At 41.4% G+C, this 23,359-nt stretch overlaps 1 protein-coding gene across 1 annotated transcript; it reads right to left on the reverse strand.

Moving 5' to 3' along the window:
• Nucleotides 1-816: 816 nt before the first annotated feature.
• On the reverse strand, nucleotides 817-22,730 carry LOC138594412 (scavenger receptor cysteine-rich type 1 protein M130-like). The gene is made up of 12 exons (XM_069665484.1): nucleotides 22,610-22,730; nucleotides 16,234-16,242; nucleotides 15,764-15,844; nucleotides 15,505-15,729; nucleotides 12,927-13,217; nucleotides 10,695-10,991; nucleotides 8,678-8,998; nucleotides 5,970-6,287; nucleotides 4,888-5,190; nucleotides 4,118-4,450; nucleotides 3,687-4,007; nucleotides 817-845 (listed from the first exon to the last, which is right to left on the reverse strand). Exons 1-12 carry the CDS (start codon nucleotides 22,728-22,730, stop codon nucleotides 817-819), a joined length of 2,649 nt encoding a protein of 882 aa, XP_069521585.1.
• Nucleotides 22,731-23,359: the final 629 nt, after the last annotated feature.

The raw sequence follows: 23,359 nt of genomic DNA on the forward strand, positions 1-23,359 counted from the left end.
TTTTGCCGCCACAACAGCCCTGACCCGTCGAGGCATGGGCTCTATTAGACCTCTGAAGGTGTGCTGAGGTATCTGGCACCAAGACGTGAGCAGCAGGTCCTTTAAGTACTGTGCGTTGCGAGGTGGGGCCTCCATGGATCGGACTTGTTTGTCCAGCACATTCCACAGACGCTCGGGGGACTTTGGAGGCCAAGTCAACACCATGAACTCGTCGTCGTGTTCCTCAAAACATTCCTGAACCATGTCTGCAGTGTGGCATCCTGCTAAAAGAGGCAACTGCCATTAGAGAATACTGTTTCCATGAAGGGGTGTACTTGGTCTGCAACAATGTTTAGGTAGGTGCTACGTGTCAAAGAAACAGTAATCCACATGAACGGCAGGACCCGAGGTTTCCCAGCAGAACATTGTCCAAAGCATCACACTGCCTCTGCCAGCTCACCTTCCCAGAGTGCATCCTGGTGCCATGTCTTCCCCAGGTAAGAGACGCACACGTACCCGGGCCATCCACATGATGTACAGGAAAACCTGATCAGTCAATAGAAGACACAATAATACGGGCAATCCATACGTTTATTTAAATAACAGAAGTACAACAAGAACAAAGCCAAAGTACTTTTAATGCCGTGTAACACAGAGAACAGCTGTGAATCTCATTTTTTAGTGATAATCACCTTTTTTCATCCCAGCATGAGTTTAGTTAAATATTTAATTCTTATGATAAAACAAAAACAGAATATATTAGATTGTCAGTGTCTTTGCCTCCCTGCAGGATGCACTCAAGGACCCCTCAACTTTTGACAGACCAGCTTCATGTCCTCAGATCTTCCCTGCTTCCACCTCGTGACCTGAAGAGATAAAGCAACAAAAAAAAGGTTATATTACACATGCAGAGAAGGAGGAAAATAAATTGGTTATCCGGGAGGTTGTGTATTAAACACTTAGAGCCTCCCTAAGATCCAGTTTTGGCTCAACCCTTAAAACAACCAAAGCCAGATCGCCTGAAATCCTGTATGAAGCTCAGCAGGTCAAAGATCTATTGTGGAGCAAGGGCGCGCGTTTATAGACAGGAAGTTACGTTTTTTCTGCATTACTCGGAACAAGCTTCTTACTATTAAAATCTTTTTAGGATGATTAATAAAACTTTCTTACAAAGAGCTTACAAGTATGGCGGCATGATAACATCTTCATGATCATCCCAATCTCTATTTACAGATTCTGCAGAAAAATGTAGACTGGATTTAAGTACGGGAAGTGTTCTGGTTTCCGTTTTTAGTCCGTTTGTAGTCCGAGTACAAATTGACCAATCGCGTATCAGCTATGGTCCATGCAGGAAAGCGGTCTGTTACGAGAGCAAAACTGGCCGAACATGAGACATCTGACGACAAATCATCTGACGACGGTGTAGCTCTTTATTAATCTCTACAAACAGAAATCTGCACAGAGGTTCAGACGCCATATCTCCCTTCCAATGTAAGCCTCGCTTCTGAAGTAAACAATGCAGCGCACGGAAAAGGAAGTCTTGTCTGGAAGCCGTTTATCGCTAACCGCTGGCTACACTGGAAGCCCCAAAAAGTTGCCCATCTCTCCCAGAGGATATGTCGCCGTCAGACGAAAGCCAATGGGTTCAGAGAAAATGATCAATCCTATATGAACAAATGAGAAAAAATTCATTAACACTCACAACACATCCACAACCAGCACAACATTTGACCAATCAGATGGAGCCCTGCACACATGATCGATGCACTCGCACTATTTGGCCAATCAGAAGAAGGCCCAGCTGGCTGTCAGCTACCCTCAGACTTATTAGAGTGACGTTTCAACTACTATAATCTCTATGTAGGCAGGGACGTGGATTTTAGGGACGGCAAGTGTTCTGGTTGCCGTTTGAACTACGCTTGTAGTCCGAGTAATATTCACCAATCACGTATCAGCAGGCTGCAGCGTATGCAGAAAAATTGTCCGTGTGGAGAGAAAGCAGGCGGACAGTAATCCAACGTGATGACACCGCAAGAGGGTGAACGCTGCGACGCCTTTATCCTGAGGTACACTCACTCGGGTGATTTGTGGTGAATAAGCTAACCCAACCAACCCCTGTTAAGTTTCAGCAAACACCACAGAATCTGCAAACACCAGCCAGCAACTTGTCAACATTTAATTTCAGACATATAGGAGGGAAGAGGTGCACAATAAATGAGGATTGGATTAGGGGGGAGTGGGGCAAGGTGAGCCGCCACCAGTTTGTAGGCAACTGTGCACTTGTTACTACATTCAGGAAGCACTTATACTTCTATCTGGCTGTGTTGGAGCGAGACACATGGGAGAAAGGCTTAGTATTATTTACACACAATAACTCAGCATCAGGTAAATGACCAGTGTGTAAAAGCAAATTATCAAGGTCAAAAATATTGTAGTTGGTGATCTGCCAATGTTTAAAACCATAAATCATTTAGCCAAAGATGAACCTGAATCGCAAAGGTTTTTGTTTTTTTTAAAAAAAGGTGGTTATGGGGTAAATAGAGCCAGTTGTTTAACTTACACTAACAAAAGTCAATAGCTGTGTCCGGACCCAGGGGCTGCAGCCTTCGAAGGACGCGGCCTAAGGAGGATGCTCCGTTCATAGCCTGTGTTGACCGTTAAAGCCAAACTGAAATGACACCGTCTGGTCTACGGAGGATTTCCTGCGCCACCAGCTGTTCCCGACCTTACCCTTGCGTCACCAAACGCCGCTCCTGTCGCCTAGCAACAGGTAGCTAGCGGGCTAACTAGCAAGCATAACTGACATCACATGACTTAACCTGTTATTTTAAAGATAATTTGTTTCAAGGGCCATTTCGTTTTTTTAAACGTGTATCTCTAGCTATTCAATCGAGTTGACATTTAAAGTGTGCTATTCGGCCGCCATCTTGTTTAAATTAGAGCATAATGAATCTCATGATACGTTGGGCCGCGAAGGATGCATCGGAAAAGGAGGACGCATCTGAAGGAGCCTTCCAATTGGGAAAGCCTTCGATGCGCCGGACAGGACGCAGGTACAGGGCTCTGAGGTGGAAAAGAGCCTGCTGTTGCTTCACAGCCAGAAGGTCACTAGTTCAAACCCCGGTTTGGGCAAGGTGGCCTCCCACAGTCCAAAGACATGCTTTTAAGATTAATTGGTGACTCTAAATTGGGTGTGAGTGCGAAAGGTTGTCTGTCTCTATGTGTCAGCCCTGTGATTGACTGGCGACCAGTCCAGGGTGTACCCCGCCCTTCGCCCAGTGACAGCTGGGATAGGCTCCAGCCCCCCGCGACCCTGAACAGGATAAGCGGTATAGATAATGGATGAATGGTACTGTATACAACAGGTGTGTGATGCTAGGCTGTATGTGTTACTTCTGATGTTGCTGTTTGCTGCTGTTGATGATGAACACGTGGTGTTGGTCTAAGAGTTTCCCCACTGGGGACAATAAAGTCAGTATAGACCTGGAATAAAATTGGTTCACTGTAAATGAAAATAGCTTCGAGGTAACAAGCTACCTTTGCTGTGTTGCTGATGCTTCGATGGCCACATGTTTCTGGGGGTAAGCTATAATGAAGCTTAATTTAATTTAGAGCAACTGGTATCTGAGCTCACAACATTTCATGAGCAGCTTTCCCAACACTGATCCACCTGTTTCATTAACATCTAGAGCTTGTTAAAGACTCACCTGTGCAGATCACCTCCACAGCAGAGGAGGAGAACCACGGCAGAACAGTCCCACAGTCCAGCAGCGCAGACTCAGATCCATCGCAGTCGGAGAATAAACGTGCTATCATTGTTTTTTGGGGAAGAATAACCCCTTTGGTTGAAACAGCAGAACCGCAGCCCAGCTGTCTGCACACCACAGAGGCGTGCTTCAGGTCCCACACTGTTGAGTCTGCGCTCAGCTGCATAAACTTGCCGCCCTGGCTCACCAACAGTCTGCCAGCACAGGCCTCGCTGTCGTCGTCTCTGATCACACCGTCGTCCAGCATCAAATCTAAATACTCTGCCAGGGATTAGAAGGAAAAGTTTAGATGAGGTTACTTTGGACGAATAATAATTCCTGTTTATACCAGTGTTGTGAACTGTAACCGGATGATCTTTGCAACATCCTACCGTAGAGGTTGAGAGAGAGGCTCTGACTCTCAGAGGAGAAGTTGTGATTGAAAACAAAGTTGTGATAAACACAGCTGTAGTTCCCTCGGTTTGACTCGTCTGCAGCAGTAAACAGGAAGTGGGCGGAGTGATTGACAGCTGGTTGGGTGATGCTGTTGGTCTGGTTGAGGCCAGTGAAGTTGAGGCTAAAGTGACTTCCGGGATGTTGTGGCTCAACGGAGCAGCTGACAGTGAAGCTGTGGCCTTTGAAGATCAGCACTTCCTGCTCCTGGTCGGCAGAACGGCGATCGCTCATCACAGAGAAAACAGGCTTTTTAGGAGGAAGCAGGACGTCTGCAGGCGAAGGCGAAGGAAATTAGAGATGGGACGTCTCTCTGCCCGCGATCTTTGTCAGGATTTTACACAATTGCAACGTAATTAAATTAAAATGTGGTTATAGAGTTTTTATGTTCAAGAATTTCACATTTGTAAAGTTTTGTATCCGTTATTATCTTGATAAGATTTGAGAACTTGTAACTGAGATTTTATTTCGGGTTCTGAGTAACTTAATGCTTCAAACTATAATTAGCAGAAAGATAAATCTCAAAACTGCTTAAAATCTCGTCTTTCCTCCTTTTACGTGTTGAGAACAGATAATGATTGTTGTTTTTTATCGCTGACATTTTGCAGTGTCGTGTACAAAAACATTTTAATTCACAATAAAAACATGAAAAAAGGTGTAATTTCTTTCATAATCAGTGTGGCAGGTAGTCTATTCCTACTCATCTCACCTGAGCAGACGACTTCTACCGTGGAAGAGGAAAGCCTCTTCTTCACCATCCCACAGTCCATCAGTGCACGTTCAGAGCCGACACAATCAGAGTAAAAGTGCCACACGGGCAGAAGTTCAGCGGCTCCGTCCACTTTACGGGTGGAAACAGCGGCGCCGCAGTTGAGCTGTCTGCACACCACGGCCTCCTCCTTCAGTCTCCAAGAGTGACGGAAGCTCACTGGCCTCCACTCCTTCTGATGCTCCAGCTCCAGTCGACCGGCACAGCGGCTGAGCTCGCTCACCAGCCTCACATCGTTGAGCTCTGAAAATAAATCATCAGTCACACGTGAAGGAGGGAAAGAAACCACTGCTGTCTGTCAGATTTCAATTAAAAGATTTTACTTCTTTGTCAAAATGTCCGGACTAAAGTTCTGTCTGTTGAGCTGCTGTCCAGACACTCATTACATTTTATTAATGATATTCAGTACAGCTGCAGACAGCATGTATGGAGGTTTAAGAGTGCCATAAAAAACAGTCTGGAAAAGTATAAGAAAATATATGTGGACATATATGTTAAGAAGAATATGTAAAAGTACATTTGTACAGACGTGGAAGAATAAAGATCAATAAAATAAATAATTTTAGCCATTTTAATTTAATTTCAATACTTTGTTCATGTATTTCTGTATATTTATCTTTAAATAGACATATTTGTTTATTAATGCTTATAAATCAGTATTTTTTCCTCAATATTAGAATTAGAATTAGAATTTATAAAGGGACGAATGCTAATTGATATGAATTGATAAATCAATGTATATTAAAAATATATGAACATTTACAGAAAAGAAGGATCAAATCACTGTAAAATAAATAATGCACACAAATATTACTTTTCTCTCTTTATATTTCAAAGTTTTATTACCTTTTCATTATTTTGTATTTCTCTTTATTTTTTAAGAATGTTTTTATTTATTTCTCTTTCTTTTTATTTCTAATTATTTCCTATTTTCTGTTATATACTTTATGGCGGTCCTGTGACTCCAAAGCTTGAAAAAGCTGTCTCCTGGAACGAACAGACACTGATAAACTCAGGTTTACCTTTCACAGTGACAGAGATAAACTGCGGCTTTGAGAAAACTTCTGAGCTGAAGTTAAAGTTGTAGTCGCATTGGTATCGCCCCTGGTGGGAATCCTCTGCAGCAGGAAAGAAGAAGATGGCTTGCCCGTCCACAGGTGCCTGGATCTGCTCCAGCGGGTTTCGAGTGTAAACATGAGACTTCAGGCGGACAGAGAGGATACTGAAAGGTGAATGAATGGAGCACTGGATGGCAAAGTGATGTCCCTTGAAAACCTGCGGTTTGTTAAAATCAGGTCCCTGCATGGTGTAAACGGTGATGGAAGGTTGAGGAGGTTGTTCTGTGAAGAAGAAAAAGAGACAATTTAGATTCTCTGCAAATATGCTTGAAATGTTTTATCTGCAAGATGATGCACTGCGTGTGATGTGGACTGAAGCCCTATTCATTCAGTTTTCCAGTGATAACGAGTTCATTTCAGTTTTCTTGAAATCTCGACTTATTTTTCTTGTGATCTCGACAAAGCTGGTTTCTCGTGATAATGGGACCATTTTCTGGTGTGGTCACTGTGATGTCACACAGTTTCCCATTGCCCACACTAATGAGGTAAGCTAAGCCTGTTTCTATGTTTGTTTTGGGCTTTAGCAACTCTGAGGATACGAGTTATGATCATCTGACGTTACGGTGCTGCAACTTTGTTACCTCCAGATAAATAAATCGATTAAACAACCGGAAATGAGTCGTTATCACAGCAAAACGGAGTCAATAAAATGTATGAATGGCCGCTTAGGGCTGCCGTAGATATGTATTGAAGCAAAGTTATATTTACATACAAGAAAGTGCAACAGACTATTTGTCGTAGTGGCCATACCAAGTAGTTACAACTACAGGGTGTCAGATTAGCGGCTGGCCCCAAAAAGACTTTTCCCATTTTCTTTGTTCATGAAAGAGCTATCAGTAAATCAGGGTAAATAAACGTACTCATTTAAACACTTTTGCACACTGCATACTTGATGTTCACTGTTAGATTTGGTGTCTTGACTGTGACTTAAGCTGCTGTAACAAAGTATTTTCTGTAAAGGATTAATAAAGTTTCTATATATCTACAACTACCGGGCCATCATGTTAGCAGCTGGCCCCATTTTCTGTCTTTGTGAAAGAGCCATGTATTAATCAGTGGAAATTCTCTCTCTTTTTGTCGGTCAATAACCTTCCCATTTAGAGGACTTAAATAGTCTTTATTTAAATCACAAAATCCTAAAATTCACTCTGTCTGACTGTTTTGGCTTCAAGAGCAACTTTCATAAGAATGACCAGGACACCGCGCCCGCCAGGTATCTGTAACCAGCTAGTATAACTAATGTCACGTAACCTATTATTTTTAAGTTAATATGTTTCAAGGGCTCTTTGTTTTTTTTTAAACATTTGTAACGCTAACTGTTCGATTGAGTTGAAACCAAAAACTTTTACATTTTAAAGTGTACTCCTCGGCCGCGCAAGAGTCTGCCAACTCGTTTGAATTGGCGCGCAATGCATCTCGGGATACGTTGGGTCACAAACGATGCACCTGATGGATCCTTCGCGGCCCGGGAAAAGGAGGACGCATTTGTTGGCCACATCTGAAGGAGCCTTCGAACTGGGACAGCCTTCAACGCGCCGCTGTGACGCAATCGGCCTTTAAATACGCCCTTCAAAGGATGCAGCCCCTGAATGGCTGAATGTACATGATCAAAGCAGTTGATCTGTGGTAACCTGCAGACACAGAGTGCGGGAGAATGTTTGGGTTGCTTGGCAACAAAAGTCCAGTTTCAGTTAACTTGTGGAACTAGTTGATTTGGTGAAGCAAAAAATTATCTGCTGTTGATTATAACTGTTAACTACTAAGTGCTGCTTGTATAACTGTTGTATAAAAGCAATATCACACCAGAGGGAGTGATGATGTACTGAATATCATCACGGCAGGCACGAGGCTGCAGTGCCCTCTCGTGTGATACTGCTTAACTCTTTTAATTTATATTCTTTGTTTAATATTTTTGAATCTGTTTTATTTGTACTTTAATGCACCAAGACACATCCCTTGTATGTGTAAACCTACTTAGCAATACACCCTGAATGTGATTCTGATTCTGATCGGCCCGATCACTTTAGTTCCCTATTATAATAACATAATGTCAAAATATTATTGACAGACAATTTTATTTCTTAGATCAAACAGTAGTTTGGAATTGAAAACAGTAATTTACTATAAATTCTGAACATGTCACCTTTTTTAAATACTTTGCTGCAGATTTCCACCAACGCTAATAATTTCACTCAATCTGCGCCTGGCTGTTAGCTCCAGTATGTGTCAACTGGAGGATTTTTATGAGGCTCATTTGCATATAAAAGAGGTACATTTTGCTGCGAATGTCTGCATTATGGCTGATTTAAATATGTGCTAGCACAGTTATTTCTCCATTTGCACAGTAAGGGGACCATAACAACCTTTGTGTGTGTTGTGAGAATTAAATTGTTTCTTTTTCCCCTTATTTTCACAGGTTTAGCCGCAGCATTAGCTGCGCAGTCCTTTTGTGAGTTTGCTCTATTGTTTTGCAGGCACATAATATATATAATAATTTTGTTGTATGCTGTTAGTGGTCTACATTTTTTTATTCTTTTATTCCTACTATTTGTGACAAAATAAAAATAGACAAAGAACTAAAATAGTTTAGCGAACAGAACCTTTATTCCTACCTTTGCAGACCACGTAGGCTTCAGCACATTCACTCAGGTCCTGCTCTGTGGTGTTGACTGAAGTGGAGGGACAATCTATAAGATGCTTCTCTGTTCCTGAGCAGTTAAAGACCGGACTTGGGATGCTGCCTGTATTTTGTAAAAAGAGGCCAGAGTGCCTCCCATAGTGATTTTCAGGGAAACCACATTCAAGCTCTCTACAGGTGACGAGTGCCGCCTCTATAGTGAAATAAGAACTGCACACTGGAACCCACGACTGACCCGACTTCACCTCCAGCTTGCCTGAGCACCTGTCGGGTCCTTTTACGAGTCTCACAGCCTCTGAGGAAACACACAGAGGATATCAAGCAGAAGACATCTTTACTGTTCACAAAGTACCTCCAAATAAAAGATGCCGTAAGACACAATCATTTCACAGTTTCTTGATCAAAATGAACAGGATCATTTGTGAAGGTGATGCAGCGAGATTTACACTTTTATGTCAGTAAGATTTAGTACATTCACTATGTGGAAGTCTTGGATCCCATCGGTTATAGTCTGACAAGGATACAGTCTCTGGGGACACTGGTAAACATGCCGGGTGATTAGCCAGCGGTTAGAGATAAACTACTTCCAGTCAAGACTTCCTTTTCCGCGTGCTGCATTCTTTACAGAAAAATCACCCGTATTTCTTGTGCTTGACTTTAATTAACGGGTCTTACCTTGGGCGAAATTTCATCATGATGCAGATTAGTAAAAGGAAAAATGAAGCTTTGTCGGGTCGGTCGTCAAGAGGAGAAGAAAACTACTTTTAAAATGCTCGTTTGTTGAAGGGAGGTCGGAGCGATCATTTCTGATGCATTCGAGGAGTCGGGAAATCTGAACGCTGAACGGCTTTCGTGACCCTGGTCAAGGGAATTTATCTCAAGTTGAATTTTAGATCTAGAACAGATTGTTAGCGGTTAGCATGCAGATGTCTGTTTACAGAGATTAATAAGAAGCTAAATCACTGGCAGATCACACTGATGGGAGTCGAGATGGCAGACAACACCTAATTAAGATATGGATTTGTGCTGATACGGTGGCATATATAACATTTAACGTTATATTGTTAACTGGAAATTTTCAATGTCAATGCATCTCATTTAAGTTTCCATTCGTCACATGCAATCATTCGGACACAATCACAGTGATGACTCTGGGATGCAAAAGAGTAATGCAAAAGTAATGTAACAAATTCCTTTTCACAGGGAGTAATAAAGTAATGTTTTAATTTTTTTTAAAGTAACGAGTAACGAGTAATACATTACTTTTTTGGAGTTTTTTTACAGATTCTACATTTCTATGTAGAATCTGTAAATAGAAATGAACTATGTAGACAGAAGGGGGTAAACCACAGACTGTGTATAAGAAGTGGAAGCAGCCACAAGCAACCATATTTGGACGAAAGGGTGGAGCTGGAGAGGAGGAGGAGCTGGAGAGGAGGAGGAGCTATTGCTAGCGCTAGCTTGATTAGCAAGCTGCATCTGCAATTCATGATAACTGTAAAAATAATGTGGCTAGCAAAAAACAGGCTTTGAGAAAATGTATGCTAACCACATAGATGAAGTCCTCAGAGTCTCTTTTATACAGCTGAAGTCTAAGCATTGTTCAGGTGTTGGAGCCTGTCTGTTTTACTCTAGATAGAGCTATAGCTTACAGAATGAGCATCATACTTTATTTGAGAAGACTTGAAACTAGTGTTTGAAACCATCAACTCGTTAGGAAACTCTTTAAAAAAGTCATTAATCAAGCCTCATTTTCTCATAGACTTTAATACAATCTGACCTCTATAGTAACCAGTGCTGTCGCCCCCTTTTGGCCACACAAAGAATGCAGGTTTAAGCTTAGTCTACTTCTTACATACAGTCTACGTTGTGTAATAGTAGGATGTATAGAACTTTGTATAGTTCCTTTGAGTTTCTGTAATCCTAACTAAGAAAGTCTTCATTGACATTAGTGGATGGACAAAAACATACAGAGATACATTTTACTTTACCTGAACAAGCTGCAGTAATGACTGTGTCTGAACTGGCCTCTTCCCACAACGTACAAAATGAAGAACCCCTGTCACGACAGTCGGTTGACAGCTCCCACGCAGCTTGACGCTTTGGAAGATAACTCCTTGACATTGACATGAAACTTCCGCATCCCAGCTTCCCACAAACGTCCTTAAAGTATTCTTGTATCAAGATAGTCCAGCCATCCACCACAGGCCTCCACTCTCCATTCTGCCTTCCCTCCACTGTGCCTTTACAGGGACTCTCTCCTCCCGAGAGCCTCACAACGATTTCACCTGGACAGAGACAAGGGAGTCATGGCACACCTGCTAATGGAGCTTTCACACTGTTTCACACTGTCTGTCACTGTAACGCTTGTTGTAAACAGCCGACGAGCTGCCATGTGACTTTTTCTATTTTTGGTTTGTAAAATAAACTGCATACTTTTTAATTTTTTATTAATTCTCCAAGCGTTAACACGCCCAGTTCAAACCAAACAGTTTAAAGAAACTTAAATTACAATATTTTAGATCTGAATTTAAACAAATTCCTGAAACATTTAAGATTGGTATTGTTGTGAAATCACTAAATGACATAATTAGAGACTTTATGAAGCGAGATGTTGACCCAGAGTTTTTTATTGGCCACTACCTTGTAGGCAAAAACGTATGACATATTTACTGTGCTTGCAGCTCTGATTTGGTCTCCACCAACGCTTTGTGGCTCTCTAGCTGCTAAATGCTCCCATAGCTAGCCGCTAACTGTGTGAGTCAGCTGTTTGGTGGTGTACAGTTAATTTTTTAGCGGTTTTATACTGAAAACAGCTGCAGGAGCCGGCGGACTGAACCAAATAGTACTTTGAAGGCCTAAAATGAAAACAGGGTTCTTCCATAAGAAACCAAAACCAAACTTTTGAGTTCTTTGCGCTCCGTTAAGCCTTTTGGTATCTCTCAGATCAATACTTAGGGTCGGTTTCTTTGCTAGAGCCTGCTCATGTATTGGTTGACTGTATTTTGGCGGCCAATATGGGCCAATCATATATGTTGTCTGATATATGTTCTAAAAAACGTTTTAAAAGAACACATACAGGAAACAATGCTTGGGTGATTTTAAAATGGCATCATAATTGGATTTCCCACGGTAAAGTATATGACCAGATAGCTTGACCAATATATCATTTGGACGACAAAATCTGGCCGATAAATGGTAAACAAATTACACTACAGATATTTTTCAATATAAATATATTCTAACGAGTTATTTGTTTAAGAAAACAGCCTTCGGAGTTTGTGTAGTCATATCACTGCACTATACAACCCGCTCAAAACTCAGTATATAGGCTTCGATATTGTTAATTGTAAAATGTTCCCATCCAAAACCAATATTGATATTGGTCTCAAAAATCAGTCGCGTTTCACTCACCGCTTTCAAAACCATTTCCTAAGGCCACCAAACATTTATAGAAATAACTGAAGGTAAGGGGAGTCTACCAAGGTGCAAATACTAATCCCTATGCTGCATGAAGAATTTGATCAATGCAATATAATTGATCGGAAGCTCCAATTAGAACCGCTTTGCATCAAAAGGAGCCAACTGAGGTGGTTCGGGCATCTGACAGGGATGCCTCCTCTGCGCATCCCTTTAGAGTTTTTACAGACACGTCCAACTGGGAGGAGACCATAGGGCAGACCCAGAGCTTGCTTGAGGGATTATATATCCCACCTGGCCTGGGAATACTTCGGGATCCCTCAGGAGGAGCTGGAAAATGTCGCTGGGGAGATGGACGTCTGGGTCAACTTGCTTAGGCTGCTGTCACCGAACCAGAGCAGAAAAAAACAGATGTATGGATGGATGATGTGACACGGCCTTACCCGGGTGTGTGGGGCTTCAACAGGCCATGGGCTCAGATTGTGTTAGATGGTGTTGGGGCCAAAATGGGCTACCCAGAAGAATACACATGGACTGGACATTGGCATACCAGTAAATAGAGAGCTTGGGCACTACATTGGGCCCAAGTTGTTTATGTTTATACACTATAGGCCCTGCATGGAGCCCAAAAAGGCTGAGTTAATTATCTGCCTTCTTCCCTCTTTTCATGGCAACATAGATATTTATAAGACCCTGACATTATTGGTGCATCAGGCCTAGTGTTGGTACGGTACAGAGCGGGTAGAAGTTTACATTAAGGCTGTAAACAAAAGGTTAATAAAAGAAGAGAAACGCATACATACTAGTGCATGAAATTCCATCAGCTGGTTTGCAGTCTTTGCGGAATGAACTGGCACAGTCCTCCAGACGAGACTCGTTGCCTTTACACTGGAACTGTTTGGATAAGGCCGGTTCTTCTCCTTTTATAAATGACCCCCCAAGATGTCTGGGAGGCCCACAGCCGAGCTCCCTGCAGAACAACTTTTTAGCCTCAGAGTCAAAGCCGTCCTCACACACTGCAGCCCAACCCTGATCAGTCTTTACCTCCACACCACCGTGGCACATGTATGACTCCCCAACAAGCCTCACAGACTCTGGAAACAGAGACAGAGGGATCAAGGTGCAGCTTTAGAAAACATTGTGAAGCGAGAGGAAGAAAAGTGCTCAAGTTTGTTTTTATAAATATATATTCTTCTGAAAGGAAGCAAATAAGAGCAAATGTGTGAGATTCATCTGTGTGTTTTTTCTTAACATATTTTGGGGTCTAAATGACCAAAAGGTACAAAAAGGTTTGTAATTGCTCCATCAGATTGCTTCCACTGACAGCCATGAAACAGGCTGTAATGGCTGCAGCGTAATCCTTTGGGACAAATGGGTATGATCAAAGTACGTTGAGTAAAAGTTCTTATATTTGCTTGTCTGATCTCAATTGTTTTCTCTTCCATGTTTACCACTCAAAAACCATTGGAAAGTATTGCCATTGAAGTAATTAGAAGTTCCTCATGTTTTTTAAAACTTGTGAAACAGGTTTTTTAGAAGGACAATAAAAAACCTCTGAGGCTGAGGTGCACCACTACTCCATAGCTGTGTCCCAATCCAGGGGCTGCATCCTTCGACGACCGTGTATCAAGGCCGATGGCGTCACAACAGCGCGTTGAAGGCTGTTCCAATTCAAAGGCTCCATCAGATACAGCAGATAAATGCGTCCTCCTTTTCCCGGGACACGAAGGATCCATCGGGTGCATCCTTCGTGGTCCAACATATCCCGAGATTCATTGCGTGCCAATTCAAACAAGATGCCTCTTAAACGGCAGAGAAATACACTTTAAATAAAAGTTTTTGGTTTCAACTCAATCGAATAGCTGCGATACAAATGATACAAAACGAAAGGGCTCTTGAAACAAATTATCTTTAAAATAATAAGTTCAGTTACGTGACATGATGTTAATTATGCTAGCTAGTTAGCCCGCTTTGGTGACGCAAGGGTAAGGGCCTGATCAGACAGAACGCGTTTTGCAGGCTGTAAACTGCGAGGCGCGCCGCACTGCCTTTTTTGTGGAAGTAAACACCCGATCAGACAGAACGCGTTTTAGCAGCTGGGGGCTTTTTTTTTCTGTTGTTAAGGCAACCACCAAATCATTTCCTGTCAATCTAACCTTTACTCTTCCGATTTATTTTGGCTAGCTAAAATACTTAACTTCTTACTCAATATATTGTTTGTATCTCACTAAAAATATGTACAAGCGGAGGGCACTTGCTCTGGCTTTGATGGAGGACGAGAGGCTACTCACAGGGAAACGGAGTGGTGGATCCGTGCGGGTACATGAGACCCTCAGAAAGAGGAAAGAACACGACAAGTACCACCAGCTTCGCCTGGATGATAACCGTTTGTGTTTATTTTAGGATGAGTCGGAGTCAATCTGACAATCTCCTGTCAATCGTCAGGCCCAGCATCACAAAAATGACCACCAACTACAGGGAGTCCATTGGTCCTGCTGAGCAGCTGAGCGTCTGTTTGCGGTAGGTCATGTTTGTTTTAACGTCAACGCTATATTTAAGGTTAGACCTACTGTTTACAGTTTGTGCAACAGCCTACAAGTCTGACAGGAGTAGATCATGTGATCCTCTCCATTCATCCGAATGGGCAATGAGAAAAAAACGCCTTTGACGTCGGGCACTTTTCTGGTTTGCGTTGAGGTTTTTTCAACTTGAGGCGCTTAGAGCGTATCTTCAAAAACTCGAGGTGCATAGAGCGGATAAACGCGAGGCGCTCTGCAATGCAAAAGCAAAACATGAAATCCTCCGTAGATCAGACCGTCTCATTTCTGTTTGGCTTTAACGGTCTACGCAGGCTATGAACGGCGCATCCTCCGTCAACCGCCTCCTTTGAAGGCTGCAGCCCCTGGATTAAGACACAGCTCATGTTCTATGACAGAAAGCAATCATGGTTTCTTCCAAGGGCCTTTTAAATTTCCAATGAAAAAACAAAATGGTTTCTTACCTGTTTTTTTTTCCCCAAATGAAAAAAGCAACTGAAAAAGGTCCTGACAATATTTTTTTCAAATACCAAATCTTTTTAATCTGTTATCCCAAAGAGAAATTATGCAACTTTTTTTCCCACCTATTTCACAGATGAAAATGAAAAGTATACAAAGACGCTGCTGTTTTTTACCTCCAGTTCTTACGTCACAAACACAGCAGAGAAAACACTTCAGATCAGACAAAGAAAATGTTTTTTTTCTCTGTTGCCTCTCAGGGCTTCGAACGTTACAAAGAATAAATAAACTGTGATTTGGGAGTTTTATGTGAAAACAATTGATCTGAACAAATTGCTCTAAACTAAAAAAACAAACATCATGTCAGATGCTTCTTTTGCTTTACCTGAGCAGATCACCTGCAGACTGGAGGTAGAAGCATCTTTCCTCAGAACTTGTCCTCGTCTTTTGGGATCTTTGCAGTCCTTTAGGGTGAACTCTGTGCCTCTGCAGGAGAAGTTAACATCCCATGCTGGTCGCTCTGTGGTGTTGTTGGTGCTGTGTGTTAAGGAAACTGCAGAGCCACAACCCATCTGCCTGCATGCCACTTTTGCATACTTGATATTATTCCCTGTATCATATCCACTCTCTATTTTATGCATGACGCTCAAGAGTTCTCCACTCTCCCTGATTCTTCATCTCCAGCCTGCCGGAGCAGCGGCTGCCACCATCGACCAGCCTGGCGTCTGAAGAAGAGTGCAAAGCAGGTTTATTTATATAACACCTTCAGTTCTTGCTCTGTTTTAAGGTGGTAGTATGATTTTTTTTATAGCCTTTGTGTGGCTGCTAAACTTAAGGTCAGAGTCCAGAACACCAAGATTTCAAGATTGATTTTGTAGCTTTTAGGGTCATTAAATAAAGGTGAGCATTGACCTTTTTTAGGGGTCAAAAGCTATTACTTCAGTGTTTTGTGTGTGTATGTTAAGTTGTAGAAAATTATGGCACGTCCACTTGTTGATTCGTTCAATGAAAGACGACAGTAAAGCACTGATAAACTTTCAATGCACCACATTTAAGGGAGAATTTTGAGACTTCAATCTTTGCTGGTGTTTTAAATGTTTTACTATGGCTGCACCAGTGTTAACTTTGACTGGTTCACTGCGGGGTCAATCAAAAGAGGCCTATTTTTGCTGCGCGTTTCAAGGGTTTAAAAATACAAGCATTGCGACATTGCAAGGGAGGAGATAACTTTCAAAACAGATGTTTACGTTTTCTATCACGTTTTCCATTGATTGAACACTATGCTGATATCTGGTCAAACAGGGACATACCGGGGTTTTTGAAGGTGTTCTAAATGGATTTTAGAGTTTTGCATTCCCTAAAAAACAAGGTTCGGTCAAAACCTAGTATGTGGCTGACTGCATCAGGTCAACGTGCGCTTTTGTGGGCAACACTGGAAGCGTGGCATGTGGGGGACGTGTTCATTTTCATTTTAAATGCATGAAAACAGATGAGAGTCTTCACAATGCTGGCGTGACACGCACGTATCTCGCGGCGAAAATGTAGAGAATAGCAGGCTCGCCTATTTTGAACGCGCAGTTCTCGGCCAAAACACACGGTGAAAATGAATTGTGATGAGTACTATTGATCTCTGACAGCAATATTACCATTTCTTCCTGTAGTAAAGGTCACAGGCATGGAGAGTGAAGTAGGTCAACACTTCCGGTATGCTATGTCAAAGTAAAAGCCCGATCTGGAATTCTAACCCCCCCACCTCGTTTGTACTACTTTTATACTTTTATCTTGAAGTGTTTCCCGGGCCGTTGTTATTTTTTTTACTTTATTTGTAACTTTTCCAGGAAGTCACTGACAGGCTCCTTATTGCGGTTCCTGCTTAATTTTCTTTGAAATAAAAACGTCATCACAAGTCTCCTGCAGGCCATAAGTATATACGTTAGTAAAAATAACTAAATGACATCATGTTACAGATGTAACTTGGGTGCGATCTGTCCCTCTCTCCGTCTCTTGGTGTCGGCTCATACGGTTGTTTTCACTGTATGTTAATTAAGGTCCCGTTTCTAAGGTCCCGCGGAAACCTTTAAAACAAATACCCAAACTACCCCTGGGTATGCGAAAGAGAAGGAGCAGCGGAGCTCTCCTCCTCTCTCTCTCTATGGCTCTGAAAGTACCGTCAGTCAGTCACATACAGACCCATGTGTAGGGCTGACCCTGTCGGTCAGCTAAAAATATAATGACATATCCTACTCGGGGTTGGGTACTAGGCCTACATTTGCGTCCACAAAAATGCTTTCTTGAACTTTCTGACTCTTCCCCATGACTTTAAATTTTGCAAGTTTCCAACCAGGGCCCAGGAACGACAAGCTAGCAAGCATGTTAGCATCCCATCCTTGCCAAACTTTAATTTTCCTGACAATTGACATTGTTTTCTTGAAGTTTGAATTCCCCTGATTTTGTCGCTTGTTGACGGCAAATTTCTCTGTGACTTAAAGATATAATCTCAAAGATTTCAGTTTTGTTCTGCTTGGCCGCGAATGTCGCACCAGACACCCAATCCACAATAATACTATATACTGCATGCAAAGGCTTTCATCAGTAGGCCATAGGCTCAATCACCATTGTTGTACCACATTCGGCGATAGTGACTTAACAGACATTACATGAAAATCTTCCAGATTATTACTTAACAAGGTAGCAGTTTTGTTAGCCTGGTGTGTCGCAGTGTTTCACTAGTCGCCGCTGAATTTCTGCTTAATATTTGACAGGGATGGGTATGCTTGTTAGCTCTGTTGGCTCTGGTTGAAGTGCAAATCACAACAGCAAAAGAGAAAACACAACGGCAAATCAGAAAACACAACAGCATTAACCAAACCGGAGAAGGTAGGTACCCCCGAGCGACATGAATCGTCGCTGATTGGACTGGTCCATCTTTGAACCGGAAGGACAACACTGCTTCTTTTAAACGCGTCTTCAGCGTACGCAGACTCATGTTTATGTTGTGAATTGTCAACAGCATATCCAGTATCACGTCATATCTTTGTCCTGCATCAAAGTAAACTTTAATAGCAGCGAGTACATTGACACTGGCGGCACTCATATTTTCATAACATGTAAACCATGTCCTTCCAGTTCAAAGGACCGACCAATCAGCGACGTTTCATGTCGCCCGAGGGTACCTACCTTTTCCGGTTTGGTTAATGCCGTTGTGTTTTCTGATTTGCCATCGTGTTTTCTGATTTGTGATTTGCCGTTGTGTTTTCTCTTTTGCCGCTGTGTTTACTGATTTGCTGTCATGTTTTCTTTTGCCGTTGTGTTTTCTGATTTGTAATTTGCCCTTGTGTTTTCTGATTTGCCGTTGTGTTTTTTCTTTTGCCGTCGTGTTTTCCGATTTGCCGTTGTGTTTTCTCTTTTGTCGTTGTGTTTTCTGATTTGCCCGTGTGTTTTCTGATTTGCCCTTGTGTTTTCTAATTTGCCCTTGTGTTTTCTCTTTTGACGTTGCGTTTTCTGATTTGCCGTTGTGTTTTTTTCTTTTGCCGTCGTGTTTTCCGATTTGCCGTTGCGTTTTCTGATTTGCCGTTGTGTTTTCTCTTTTGTCGTTGTGTTTTCTCTTTTGCCGTTGTGTTTTCTGATTTGCCCTTGTGTTTTCTGATTTGCCGTTGTTTTCTCTTTTGCCGTTGTTTTCTGATTTTTCCTTGTGTTTTCTCTTTTGCCGTTGTGTTTTCTCTTTTGCCAGCGTGTTTTCTGATTTGCCCTTGTGTTTTCTCTTTTGTCCTTGTGTTTTCTCTTTTGCCGTTGTGTTTTCTGATTTTTTCTTGTGTTTTCTCTTTTGTCATTGTGTTTTGTGATTTGCCGTTGTGTTTTCTGATTTGCCCTTGTTTTCTGATTTGCCGTCGTGTTTTCTCTTTTGCCAGCGTGTTTTCTGATTTGCTGTCATGTTTTCTGATTTGCCATTGTGTTTTCTCTTTTGCCGTTGTGTTTTCTCTTTTGTCTTTGTGTTTTCTGTTTTGTGATTTGCCGTTGTGTTTTCTGATTTTTCCTTGTGTTTTCTCTTTTGTCGTTGTGTTTTGTGATTTGCCGTTGTTTTCTGATTTGCCCTTGTTTTCTCTTTTGCCGTTGTGTTTTGTGATTTGCCGTTGTTTTCTGATTTGCCCTTGTTTTCTCTTTTGCCGTTGTGTTTTCTGACTTGCTGTCATGTTTTCTCTTTTGTCTTTGTGTTTTCTGTTTTGTGATTTGCCCTTGTGTTTTCTGATTTGCCGTTGTGTTTTTTTCTTTTGCCGTCGTGTTTTCCGATTTGCCGTTGTGTTTTCTGATTTGCCCTTGTGTTTTCTCTTTTGTCGTTGTGTTTTCTGATTTGCCGTTGTGTTTTCTCTTTTGCCGTTGTGTTTTCTGATTTGCCCTTGTGTTTTCTGATCTGCCGTTGTTTTCTCTTTTGCCAGCGTGTTTTCTGATTTGCCCTTGTGTTTTCTCTTTTGTCCTTGTGTTTTCTCTTTTGCCGTTGTGTTTTCTGATTTTTTCTTGTGTTTTCTCTTTTGTCATTGTGTTTTGTGATTTGCCGTTGTGTTTTCTGATTTGCCCTTGTTTTCTGATTTGCCGTCGTGTTTTCTCTTTTGCCAGCGTGTTTTCTGATTTGCTGTCATGTTTTCTGATTTGCCATTGTGTTTTCTCTTTTGCCGTTGTGTTTTCTCTTTTGTCTTTGTGTTTTCTGTTTTGTGATTTGCCGTTGTGTTTTCTGATTTTTCCTTGTGTTTTCTCTTTTGTCGTTGTGTTTTGCCGTTGTTTTCTGATTTGCCCTTGTTTTCTCTTTTGCCGTTGTGTTGTCTGATTTGCTGTCATGTTTTCTCTTTTGTCTTTGTGTTTTCTGTTTTGTGATTTGCCCTTGTGTTTTCTGATTTGCCGTTGTGTTTTTTTCTTTTGCCGTCGTGTTTTCCGATTTGCCGTTGTGTTTTCTGATTTGCCCTTGTGTTTTCTCTTTTGTCGTTGTGTTTTCTGATTTGCCGTTGTGTTTTCTCTTTTGCCGTTGTGTTTTCTGATTTGCCCTTGTGTTTTCTGATCTGCCGTTGTTTTCTCTTTTGCCAGCGTGTTTTCTGATTTGCCCTTGTGTTTTCTCTTTTGTCCTTTAGTTTTCTCTTTTGCCGTTGTGTTTTCTGATTTTTTCTTGTGTTTGCTCTTTTGTCGTTGTGTTTTGTGATTTGCCCTTGTGTTTTCTGATTTGCCCTTGTTTTCTGATTTGCCGTTGTTTTCTCTTTTGCCAGCGTGTTTTCTGATTTGCTGTCATGTTTTCTGATTTGCCATTGTGTTTTCTCTTTTGCCGTTGTGTTTTCTCTTTTGTCGTTGTGTTTTCTGTTTTGTGATTTGCCGTTGTGTTTTCTGATTTTTCCTTGTGTTTTCTCTTTTGTCGTTGTGTTTTGTGATTTGCCGTTGTTTTCTGATTTGCCCTTGTTTTCTCTTTTGCCGTTGTATTTTCTGATTTGCTGTCATGTTTTCTCTTTTGTCTTTGTGTTTTCTGTTTTGTGATTTGCCCTTGTGTTTTCTGATTTGCCGTTGTGTTTTTTTCTTTTGCCGTCGTGTTTTCCGATTTGCCGTTGTGTTTTCTGATTTGCCCTTGTGTTTTCTCTTTTGTCGTTGTGTTTTCTGATTTGCCGTTGTGTTTTCTCTTTTGCCGTTGTGTTTTCTGATTTGCCCTTGTGTTTTCTGATCTGCCGTTGTTTTCTCTTTTGCCAGCGTGTTTTCTGATTTGCCCTTGTGTTTTCTCTTTTGTCCTTGTGTTTTCTCTTTTGCCGTTGTGTTTTCTGATTTTTTCTTGTGTTTGCTCTTTTGTCGTTGTGTTTTGTGATTTGCCCTTGTGTTTTCTGATTTGCCCTTGTTTTCTGATTTGCCCTTGTTTTCTCTTTTGCCAGCGTGTTTTCTGATTTGCTGTCATGTTTTCTGATTTGCCATTGTGTTTTCTCTTTTGCCGTTGTGTTTTCTCTTTTGTCTTTGTGTTTTCTGTTTTGTGATTTGCCGTTGTGTTTTCTGATTTTTCCTTGTGTTTTCTCTTTTGTCGTTGTGTTTTGTGATTTGCCGTTGTTTTCTGATTTGCCCTTGTTTTCTCTTTTGCCGTTGTGTTTTCTGATTTGCTGTCATGTTTTCTCTTTTGTCTTTGTGTTTTCTGTTTTGTGATTTGCCCTTGTGTTTTCTGATTTGCCGTTGTGTTTTTTTCTTTTGCCGTTGTGTTTTCTGATTTGCCCTTGTGTTTTCTGATCTGCCGTTGTTTTCTCTTTTGCCAGCGTGTTTTCTGATTTTTCCTTGTGTTTTCTCTTTTGCCGTTGTGTTTCCTGATTTGCCCTTGTTTTCTCTTTTGTCCTTGTGTTTTCTGATTTGCCATTGTGTTTTCTCTTTTGCCGTTGTGTTTTCTGATTTGCCACCGTGTTTTCTCTTTTGTCTTTGTGTTTTCTGTTTTGTGATTTGCCGTTGTGTTTTCTGATTTGCCGTCGTGTTTTCTCTTTTACCCTTGTGTTTTCTGATTTGCCATTGTGTTTTCTCTTTTGCCGTTGTGTTTTCTGATTTGCCGTTGTTTTCTCTTTTGCCGTTGTGTTTTCTGATTTGCCATCGTGTTTTCTCTTTTGTCCTTGTGTTTTCTCTTTTGCTGTTGTGTTTTCTGATTCTTCCTTGTGTTTTCTCTTTTGTCGTTGTGTTTTGTGATTTGCCCTTGTGTTTTCTGATTTGCCCTTGTTTTCTGATTTGCCGTTGTTTTCTCTTTTGCCGTTGTGTTTTCTGATTTGCTGTCATGTTTTCTCTTTTGTCCTTGTGTTTTCTGATTTGCCGTTTTCTCTTTTGCCGTTGTGTTTTCTGATTTGCTGTCATGTTTTCTCTTTTGTCTTTGTGTTTTCTGTTTTGTGATTTGCCGTCGTGTTTTCTATTTTGCCGTCATGTTTTCTGATTTGCCGTTGTGTTTTCTCTTTTGCCGTGTGTTTTCTGATTTGCCGTCGTGTTGTCTGATTTGCCATTTTGTATTCTGTTTTGCCGTTTTGTATTCTGTTTTGCCGTTGTGTTGTCTGATTTGCCGTTGTGATTTGCACTTCAGGGCCAGCGTAGTTGGCTGCTGTAAATGCCAATCAGTATCAGTTAAAGTCCTTCCTAGTGTTTTGTTTTTACAGGTAAATATGCAGGTAGAAATAGCACTCTGCTAGCCTAGCATTGGTACTAAATTCAATTACCCTTGACTCAGCAGTTTTAAGGTTTTAAGCTCCAGTTTTTCTAAATAAACCTTCCACAATGATAAAACGAGCCAGTCATGTAAAAGTGGCGTTTATTATGCTCTAAAAGGAACCATGTGTAGATCTCTGGCAGATCTATGTTTGCATTGCTATATACATTCAATTGCAAATACGACATTATAATGTCAGTAGACAAATCCATGCTACATTTAATCACGTAGCTAAATCAGTATTTGACTAAAGAGCTGTGCAAATTAAAAGACAAGAATGAAAGAACAAAGAGATCCCTTTACTCACCAGCAGACTGGCTCGGATGATTGTCCTCTGGTTGTAGACTGGAGTACTCCGTCAACCCAACAAAACACCAAACTACAACTAAAGACCATCTGAAAAAAAAACTGTGCTGCATTGAGAGCATTTTTGGTTTACTGTAATTTCGAGCAAACTCAAAAATTGACCTGCATGCAGTTTTGGTACCTTGCTTAGTGAGTGCAGCAGGGCTGTACTCTGCCCTCTTTTATGCACAAGTTTGTTTACACTAGTGTGCATAGTTGATCCTGCAGCCTGTAGCTTGTTGCCACACCAACATGAACAATGGTCATTAACATGTTTGTAACAGCTGTGCCTGCAATCTTAAAGATTAAAGGGGACATATTTTAGCTATGCAATCAGTTTTCTATTATTCTAATGTGTTTTTGAATCACGTTGGTAGAGTTTGATTCGTTTTAAATTTGTGTACATATTTTAATTTCATTCTTTTTCAGAGCCTCTCCTTCCTCCTGAAACAATGTCGTTTTGCCATTCAAAGGTTATACCTTAGCCATGACTGGCTCAAAGTATTTGGAGTGGCCACGTAGCCCCTCCGCCACATCTGCGATCCCACTGCACTGTAACTCCAAAGTTGTAGAAAACATGGCTGCTCTAGGATCGGTTATTCTGCCTTATATGTATGCGCCAGAATCGCCAGGAGGTATCAGAATGATAAGTTGAAATCTTGACTATGATTTTACTACAAGCTCCTGCAAGAAGGCAGCCTGAGGTGAATGA

This window comes from Semicossyphus pulcher, unplaced genomic scaffold, assembly GCF_022749685.1.
Source record: "Semicossyphus pulcher isolate SPU_LCO1_2020_fin unplaced genomic scaffold, fSemPul1.0.p SCAF_17, whole genome shotgun sequence".
Lineage (NCBI taxonomy): Eukaryota > Metazoa > Chordata > Actinopteri > Labriformes > Labridae > Semicossyphus > Semicossyphus pulcher.